This window comes from Mus pahari, chromosome 18 (genome assembly GCF_900095145.1).
Source record: "Mus pahari chromosome 18, PAHARI_EIJ_v1.1, whole genome shotgun sequence".
NCBI lineage: Eukaryota > Metazoa > Chordata > Mammalia > Rodentia > Muridae > Mus > Mus pahari.
In genome coordinates, this window is record NC_034607.1 from 25,130,874 (window position 1) to 25,141,171 (window position 10,298).

The 10,298-nt window shown below is 39.8% G+C and overlaps 1 protein-coding gene across 2 annotated transcripts in view; it reads left to right on the plus strand.

Annotated features, from left to right (window-relative positions):
- The first annotated feature begins 551 nt into the window (after positions 1-551).
- The window catches only part of LOC110335694 (contactin-associated protein like 5-3), a 514,066-nt gene continuing 504,319 nt past the window's right edge, over positions 552-10,298 (plus strand). For both annotated transcript variants that reach the window (XM_029531381.1, XM_021217999.1), the window contains exon 1: positions 552-633. In XM_029531381.1, the coding sequence (XP_029387241.1) occupies positions 552-633 (82 nt within the window). The remainder of the gene's footprint in view (positions 634-10,298) is intronic.

Sequence of the window (10,298 nt, forward strand, 5' to 3'; positions counted from 1 at the left end):
GAGAGAGAGAGAGAGAGAGAGAGAGAGAGAGAGAGCGCTCTTTTTCTCCTTGCTTCCCCAGCAAGTACTCTAAGCACCTGGAAGCAGAGCTGTTTGCCAGGGACTTGCGGTAGACCAAGGACCCGCCCAGGCCAGCGCAGGGCGGTTCTCGACCGGGGCGGGGCCGTGCAGAGGGTTCCTGAAATGAGCTGTCCGCCACTCTGGTGCTGAATACAGCTCTGGAGTATAAACGAAGTGCTTTTGTCTGTTGGTGGAACTGGGTGCCAAGAACTGCGCTCGAGTTTGGATCTGACCCTGAAAGGAAGGGAATCCGGAGGAAAGACGAGGCAGGCGAGAAAGGCAAGCACAGAAAGTGACAGTTGCAGAAACTATAAATGTCGATTGGAGCTCGCATCTCCGAAGAAGCACTGAAGCAGAATGGAGTGAAGGAGAAGCGGGGGTGGGAGGGGTTTCAGGCTGTGCGGGGGAAGAAATAAAAAAGGAAAAGAAAACAGGTCAAGGCGAGGTGCCCGCGAGTTTGGGATTCCATTGGAAGCGGCTCACTGAGGGAAATGGATTCTGTACCAAGACTGAATAGCGTTTTTACTTTGGTGCTTTCTGGCTTGTGGCATTTTGGATTAACAGCGACAAATTGTGAGTACTTGGAACTGGGGGCGGGAAGGTAAGGTGGGATAGGACTCTCGTCAGTAAAAGTATCTACTGTCCAACAGTATATGCTCTGCGTAAAAGGAAAGAGCAGGGTGAAAACCTATCCAGTCTAGTTTGACCATTCTAAACATCCCAAAAGTTAGCAGAGCTTTAATGAGCTTACTTTGCTGGACTGCCTGCCCTTCACTGGAATCATAAAGTTCCCTTAGCCTGATGCTAGCTCCACTGCGCAGATCTAGAGCCAGCCTCAAAGGGCAGAGACTGCTCCTGTGCCTCCAAGATAGGTGATACTGGGAGACTGCAGCTCCAAACGATTTGAAATGTTCCCGAGTCACTTCTGCCTCTACTGCCACCCTAAGCACATAGCTCTTTCCACTGCCTTAGGCACAAGGTTTCAGCTGGGAGCAGTTTATAACTTCCTTGGAAGGGGATTGGGAGTTTGGGCCTAAGAATTGCAGCCCAAATTTAGTTACCCCAGGAGATCAATGGCTGTCCTATTATGGGGGGGACACTTTTAGTACACATTCCACCCTCAAAATTCTGGCGCCAGTAAAGGAATGACTATGAAATGTAATACCCACATTTCGACTCCTGCAAGCATAGAGCACTTAATTCAATATGAAAGAATTCTTGACTCTAGAAATCTGCCGCCTGCACTATGTATTTATAAGATTCAGTTTGTCAAACTTGAATAAATCACTAAAGCTGCGAGAGATTCCAGCTCAATTGCCCAGTTGCTTCTCTGGGCAGTGTGAGGGAAGTTTTTCCTTCTCTGGGAACCCCCAAATGAAAAAGGATGCAATTAAGCCATCTGTGTTCCTTGCAAGGGTGGCTTATCACAGTCCCTCAAGTTTCTGTGTTTGTTCCCTCATCTTTTTTATTCTGACACTGAACCTCCGAAATATGATCCTGATTTGGACAACTTAATTTACTTTTATAATTCATGTTATCAGTATCAGTAACACAAGAGGAGAGAGAGATGACTTACTATGGAAGACCCTTCTGCTTTATTCCTTAATCCTTAGAGGCTCTTGTTCCAGAATTTGCATTCCAGAAGGAAGAGAGGTGGATAGATGCTCAACAGAGTCAGTGTTTCTGTCATCCAAAGATTGGAAAGCTCACAGTTTGTAATTGTTAACATTTTTCTTAAAGCTTGTGTTATAAAGAAGGGTAAAAGAGGCTGCCCTCTTCATCTGGTGGGGATAAGCTAGTAAATTATTTTAGATGACATATGGAAGCAAGTTACTGTCAGATAATTTTAATTATCTGTTTTGCCTTCTCCCCGTCCTTCCTCTGTTGCCCCTTCCTCCTCCTCTTTGTCTCCCCTTCCTCCTGAAATCATTCCCATGTTGGCCAAGAGAAAGACCCAAGAGCCTTAGTCAGAAGTTAGCTTTGCTACTGAGCTTATTTGTTTACTTTCTGAAACACTAGAGGGCAGTGTTGTCCAATCGATGCAAAAGGGTGACTCTGACCTGTGCTTTCCTTAGTACACACTGTTAAATGGGGAGAATGAATGGTTTGAAGATCCAAATGTGAGGTATACTGTTGAAATGGATAGAGTACATGACTTTGGCTTCTCCCAGTATCACCTGCTTGGAGCCATATTTTCTATAAGTTAATTTAACTATGGTCAATGTATTTTAATAGTGTACATAAAACTAAATGGCATGGGTTAAGACTTCAGTCTGTCATAGCCACAGCAGGAACAAACGCTGCTCTGGGCATTTAAAAAGAAAGTTGGTGATGATGATCTTCAGAATTTCAAGTGACAGTTGCATCCTCCAGTTCCAAGCTACATAGCAATGAGTGAGTGCTGTTTGCTAAGTATTCTACCGTCTGTTTTCTTAAGGAACACCAGTGAGTGTTTACTGTACTGTGAAAATTGTAACATTTGGTAAACAATAGTTTTTAGCAATCACTGACTCTGAAATCTATGCATATTGGTGGTCATCCAACCCTATAAGGCAAAACCTCTCAAGGTAATCTCGACTATTTTCCGGCTTCTCTTGGCTGCTATGCACAATTTTTATTCATCAAGTGTAGATATTGGATTTGCTATTGATGTACAGTCTACTCCCATTCATATACATGCTTTGATGAGTTAGATATTTCCTTTCCAAGGCTCTCCTCTTAATCTGATTTGTGGGAAAATTTAAAAGTTCTTTTCTCTAAATTTTAAGGAGCACCCCATGGTATTAGTAATGGCACCCTTGAAGACATAGAGGATGCTCAGGTTTTTCCATGCTGGACAGTTATAGTTGTTAAGGTATAGGTGTGCAGTTTCTTTAAAAAATAACTTTTTAATTGACTTGATGTTGCTGTTATTGCTGTGTAGTGTGTGAGTATCTCACTGAATGCATGTTTGATTTTCTCATACTCTGTCTCAAACATGGCACTTATTCTACAGGGAAAAATTAATGGTTACACAATTACAAAAGTTTTAAATCTCTAATTAAGCAAAATGAAAACAAAGTCAGGCCAGAAGGACTACAGCCATAATGTAAATATTACAAATCTGTGGTAAGAATCCAATTACCTACCAGTAATAAAATCCTCTGGAAATTCCCCCATTGTAGATTTTTCAGGATATTAAATAGCTACAGTGTATACTTTGGTCATATCCTGAGGGAACTGGTTGATTTTGACTATTGATATATGCCACTGTTAAATTTAAAAAATGAAAATCAACTTCTTTGACACAGGAAGCTATGATATGACTTGGGAGTTTGATTAAATGAGATCAGATGACCTCATTTCTAATCTCAGACTGGAGGTCAAATACCTATTATTGTCCTTTCCAGCCTGCCAGTAAAACACAGCCAGCAACTGAGATATATGTACAATTACTGCAAATTGTACAGCAGCTAAATATCTTACCAAGGGTATTCATCTAAGATCGGCAGGTTAAATCTTGTCATGACAGAAGTATGAGGTCTCGGACAGGAGGACTGCATGTAACACACACCCATAAATATTGCTAATATCATTTTAAAAAAGAAACATACTGCATAGTGTAATTTTCTTTTATAATAGCTTTAATTTTCAAAATAGCAGAGTAATCACAAAGTATCTCCATTAAGTTTATTGCTACTCATCATTAGATCCTCCCGAGACTTAAAGTAAGAATATAAAAGAGACTCTTTTAGATTTTTCTTGCATGTTGGATTTCAAAAGATCTTCAAAAATGTTGCTCGTGATAGTAAAGAAGTATGAGACCTCGAATTACAAGAAGAGTGCTAACAAACCAAATGGGTGAGTAATATGAGGAATGTTCTTTGGGCAGGAGGGTGGCAGTGCAGGGATTCCTTGGTCATCTACAGCTACCAGAAGTGAGGAAACCCTGCAATCCTCAGTTTACCAACTGATAAGTCTATAAATTTATCCTATTATCAAACTACTTCATTTTGACCTCGGATGATCAACATGAAATTACTTTCCATATCCTTCACATTAGCCCTATATCTAAAGCAGATTAACACTTGCAACTATAAAATATGAATTAAGAAGTATAGCAGGGGGGTTTGGAGAGATGGCTCCGTGGTTAAGAGCACTGACTGCTCTTCCGAAGGTCCTGAATTCAAATCCCAGCAACCACATGGTGGCTCACAACCATCCATAATGAGATCTGAAGCCCTCTTCTGGGATGTCTGAAGACAGCTACAGGGCACTTACATGAAATAAATAAATCTTAAAAAAAAGAAAAATAAGAAGGACAGCAGGGATTTTATAATAAAGGAGAAGACTTAGGAGAAGATAAATATCTCCTGAAGCATCTCTGTTCTCACCTGCATCCTTCTTTCAGGAAATAGTAACCTTCCCAGTTGCAGTCTTTCCTTTTCTCTGTCCATCTGTCCTTAGCCTCAATTCCCTTGAGTGAATCACCTTACTTTCTTGTATCCATTTATCATAAAATGATCGGATTTTTGAAGCATCTCTAATTTTGTTTTTGGTTTTGTTTTCCGAGACAGGGTTTCTCTGTGTAGCCCTGGCTGTCCCGGAACTTACTCTGTAGACCAGGTTGGCCTCGAACTCAGAAATCCACTTGCCTCTGCCTCCCAAGTGCTGGGATTAAAGGCGTGTACCACCACTGCAGGGCTAAGCATGTCTGGGACATTGAGATATCTCAATAGATTAACGTTGCCTGCTCCCAGGCTCCACTAATTTTTTTTTAAGCATTAATTCAATGGTTTTCAACTGATAAGACAGACTATGATAAAATATGACCTGTGTGTAATAATTACTCACACCAGATAAGAAGACAGGGAATTGATTTAGTTCCTACTAAGGTAGAAGACAATGACATTTTAAAATCTTAAGGAGAAATTGCATTGCACTAATCGGAAACAATATTGACTTTTGTTTTTCATTTAAAAAGGAAACTGATTCATATATTCAAACACTGCTACTATTGCCTGGTGACCTTATAAAGGTTACTTATTTCCCCTAATAAATGGTTTGCTGAGTAAAAGCCTGGGTTTATTATGACAATGGTTACTTGTACTATGCCCTCCTTGTTACTTCTTGGTTATTTTATTTATGTTATTTATTTTATTTATGATCAGTGCACTTCAAAACTGGGATGCAACCATTTTTAACCATTTTAAAATACAAATATCTTTGCAACAAAGTATCTTCCAACTCACGTTATTAGGTAACTGTCATATGTTATCACTGTTAAATGCAGATGCTACCTACTTCCTGGCTATTTCATGTGTGTGTGTTTGAGATCAATTCACTTCAAAACTGGGAAACAACTACTTTTAAACATTTTAAAACAAAAACATCTTTGCAACAACGTACCTTCCAACACCTGTCACTAAGTAGTTTGTGTAATGTGTGCAGGGATTTGGCAAGGGTTCTCTAAGATCAGCCTTCTAACTGGAGCCTTGGAAAAGAGCATGAGCTAGCAGTTTCCCACATCATACCTGAAAAAGAAAAAATATCCAAAGCATTCACATCAACACGTGACACATGAATGTACGTATAACACTGTGCAAACAAAAGCTGAGAATTTACTTATTTTCATACTTTTTTGTTTCAAAGTTTGATAAGGGAGGATGGAAATCTTAAAGAGGAATTTAGAATACCCTGCTTTGTACATACAAACACTAGCCATTGCCAGAAGGGCCACTTCTGTTGACATTCTGTCCCAAATGTCTGCCAATGTCACGGAATAGTTCTGCTCAGGTAGCTCTATGAAGGCTCATCATGCATAGCATGGTGAAAGGCCATGATCTGGCTTTGTATAATAACCTAAATCACCCATGGTCAATAACACTCCTAATAAAATGTGGAACTCAACGTTTTACAAACAAACCACATTATGTCACATCTCTTAGATTTATTTGTTTGGATTGATTATTAATTTGACCTATATACCATTTTCTCAAAATTTCTTCACTGTCTGCCACACACACACACACACACACACACACACACACACACACACACACTTACACACTCACACACACACACACACTCACACACACATGCGCGCACACACAACTCACACACACACACTCACACACTCACANACACACACACACACACTCACACACACATGCGCGCACACACAACTCACACACACACACTCACACACTCACACACTCACACACACTCACACACACTCACACACACACACTCACACACACACACTCACACACACACACACTCACACACACTCACACACACACTCACACATTTTCTAGAGTGGAATGTGCTGGGGATATCTGGGAGTATTTGGGAGAGTGGGAAGGAAGAATGGAGATAGTAAGAATCAAGACATACTGCATATATGTATGAAATTGTCACAGAATAAACAAAAATATATTTTAATTTTTCCAGTCTAGGTTAAGTGTCTCTATTTATGTCTCTCTTTTTTTGTAGTACTTTCTATAATCTTGTTGCCTCAAATAATATCCATTGCCTCTTTGTCAGGTTTTATTTGAATTACTGTATCCCTAAATTACTGAACAAGCAGATGAATGATTTAATGATTTTCTAGCAAGAGTTTTCCATCTTAAACTCTGATTTTTCTACTCCATATTAGCTGACTCTTGTTTTTAAGATGAGATTGGTTCATGTTGCAATTTTAGCAAGGATTACTTGTCACTGTTGTAGAAATTGCAAGTAGAAGTTAACTTTAAAATGAAACAGAAGTTCAGATTGCCTTGCCTTGTGGAGTGTGATACTGCCTGGTTTTTGTTTATCTGCTTGTTTGTTTGTTTTGTTGTTGTTGTTTTTATTCTTTGCAGAGCATTCAGAATTGGGCTCAAAGTTATTTGCAGACTGAAAAAAAAAATAAAAGAAAAAGAGAAAAGAAAAAGTGTTTGGAGTTGGTGCATGTTACTCATCTGAAGAACTTTCCACTGAACTTAGTTTCAAATACTTCTTCTTTCTTAAAATTGAGTTTTCTATATAGCAGGGGAAGTGAGGATTAGCTATTAAGATATACTACATGACCTCATGGTATAGCGGAAAGCTTGGCAGTCAGGAAAATAATTTATTAGTCATGTCAGTGTAAAATGTTGCAACACAGGTAAGCATTGGTGCAATGGATGGCATGCAGTGAGCATTTTCCACTGGCTGAAGCCTCCACATGTGCTCTTGAGGAATGGAAAACTGAACTTGAGGCTTGAGCAAACTCAATCAAATAAAAGAGGGGTGTACTGTGGATTAATAAAGGAACAAAGGAGAAAATAATGGAGTGAGTTAGCGGGAACTTTTTTCCTTAAAATTGAAAGTATGCAGCTTCACTTCTGGGTTTTAATTTTAAAGATATTACTTTTTTTTAGGCACAGGAGTATTTTGCTTGCATGTACACATATTATACATATTCATGTGCACTACAGCATATGCCTGCTGCCTGCAGAACCCAGTAGATGGTATTAGAAACCCTAGAACTGGAGTTAAAGGAAGTCATGAAGTTCTCTGTGAGTGATAGGAATTAAAGTCAAATTAGCACAGTGAAATTTTAATTATTCCTCCTTCAAATTTTGTGTGTGTGTATGTGTGCATGTGTGAACATGTTTGTTTGTGAATATGGATACTATAGATCAGATTGTGTCTTATCTTTAAGAATGTTATATTGCTTCCTTAAGACAAGATCTCTCATTTATCCAAATTTCACCAGTTTTTCTTGGCAGGCATTAGGTTACTCCTAGGCATCCTCTGGAGTTGGGATTACATGTGTATTACTTAATATACGTGTGTGTGTGTGTGTGTGTGTGTGTGTGTGTTTGTGTGTGTATGTATGTGTATGTTGTGTTGCTTGTGTATACTTGACGTCTATGCATGCCATGGTGTGTGTATAAGTCATAACCAACTTTGTGGAGTTGATTCACTCCTCTACCTTTAGGTGGATTTCATGGAACAAATTCTGTTCAGCATGCTCACATGGCCAGCTCTTTTATGGTATGAGCCATCTCATGTACCCCATATTGGATTTTTGGTGGGTTTAAGTGTCAAACTCAGGTTTTCAAGCTTTCCAGGTAAGAGCTACGCTACTAATTCCCAGATACTCCATAATTTAAGGATTAATTTGGCTTAGAACAGAACAGAACAAAATGTTGGTAAGAAAACTAAATGAGATAATTACATCTCAGGTAACAGCTAGTAAGGAATCCAAGGACATTTGGAAGTACAGCTCACACAGTTCTTTAAAGAGAACAGTGATGAAGAAAATTAAGGCGCTGGGATTATTGAGTTACTAAGGACACAAAAGCACATATTTGCAGCTAAAATGTTCTCTGCAAATGGTTGAATTGTTTATGACAAAGGAGGGCAATAGATGCTCAAGAGGTATTCAGCACTCTAAAATGAAGTTCCTTTTCTGTGAATACAGAGTAGTCGTCGTCAGAACACAGCATGTTTCATAGATGCATAATGCCATACAGCACACACTGCCTGTATTCATCACTCTGATGCAATCTTCTAATCTATAAATTCTATTGGTTTCTGTCAGTTAAGTGTGAACTAGATGTTAAGGAATGTGTAATTAGAGCTCAATACAATGGGATTCTGACCCCCTCAAATGAAAATTGATAAGGGATCCCTTTAGTATCAGCTATGTGGAAAGAGAATTTCAAGAGTTGAATGCTTCAGGATGATGTGCTATTGTTAGTAATTGATCTTCATTCCTCCTTAGAATAAGGAACAAAATACCCATGAAAGGATATAAGTACAGAGACAAAATTTAGAGCTAAGATGAAGGATGGACTATCCAGAGACTACCCCATCCGGGGATCCACCCCATCATCAGCCACCAAACCCAGATACTAATGCACATCCCAGCAAGATTCTGCTGAAGGGACCCTGATATAGTGGCCTCTTGTGAGGCTATGCCAGTGCCTGGCAAACACAGAAGTGGATGCTCACAGTCAGCTATTGGATGGAGCACAGGGCCCCCAATGGAGGAGCTAGAGAAAGTACCCAAGGAGCTGAAGGGGGCTGCAACCCTGTAGGTGGAACAGCAATATGAACTAACCAGTACCCCCTGAGCTCATGTCTCTAGCTGCATATGTAGCAGAAGATGGCCTAATCAGCCATCATTGGGAAGAGAGGCCCCTTGGTCTTGCAAACTTTATATGACCCAGTACAGGGGAATGCCAGGGCCAAGAAGTGGGAGTGGGTGGGTAGGGGAGCAGGGACAGGGGGAGGGTATGGGGAACTTTCGGGATAGCATTTGAAATGTAAATAAAGAAAATAATAAAACAAATTTAAAAAAAGAATAAATCTCAATGTGTCTATACTGTCTTCTTGTCTTTATGTCTATTCTTGGGGTGTGTTAATGCTATCTGTTTTCTGTATGAGCTGAATCAATTGAGCTTTTCAGGGCGACACCAGCAATGGTGAAGACAGATAGAGAGCAGAAATGCCAACGCACTTGCGTGCATATCACTTTTATCAGTGTACCTCTGTAGCAGAAATATCCCTTTGGAGAATTTCCAAACTATAAGAGTTTAAGCTACTTTGCAGGACTCAGAAGATGGCTCAGTGACTAAAGTGTTTGTATGTGTGAGGGCCTGATGAGCCAAGTGTATTCCTTAGCCTATAGCAGAGTACTACAAGCATTAGGGCACATCCTTGACTTTTTTCTCTCTGTATGCTTGTGCCTTCCAAGATAACTGTATTAGAGAGACCAGTGTCTGTCCTTTTATCTCAGAACAGTGGTTTGCTTCGTTTCCCATTGTACACTATTGATCTGTAAACTGCAGATTATGGTAAATAAATGATAGGAACTAGAAATACTTAATTCACAGAAGCAGGGAGAGTCACTAGCATTTTAGGAGATAGAAATAGAGCTGTGAGGTGTTGCTATTGCCCAAAAGACGCCACACTGCACTTGTATCCATAGTGCTTCAATTACAGTCATCTGGGAGAGCAGAGACCCTTTTCTCCACTGGCTTCTCTCACATTGAGACTCGTGTGTGACCTGGACTAGGGTCCCCAAAGACTGGGGTCCACAAGGGTAGGATATTTTTCTGATCAGGAGACAATTAAAATTAATAAATTAATTAACACTTCTTCTACAGTCATTAGCAATATTTAGGCAAAATCAGATGTACTATAGAAGCACTTTAGTATAGAAGTATTATTGGAGTGGGGGAGAGAGAGAGAGAGAGAGAGAGAGAGAGAGAGAGAGAGAGAGA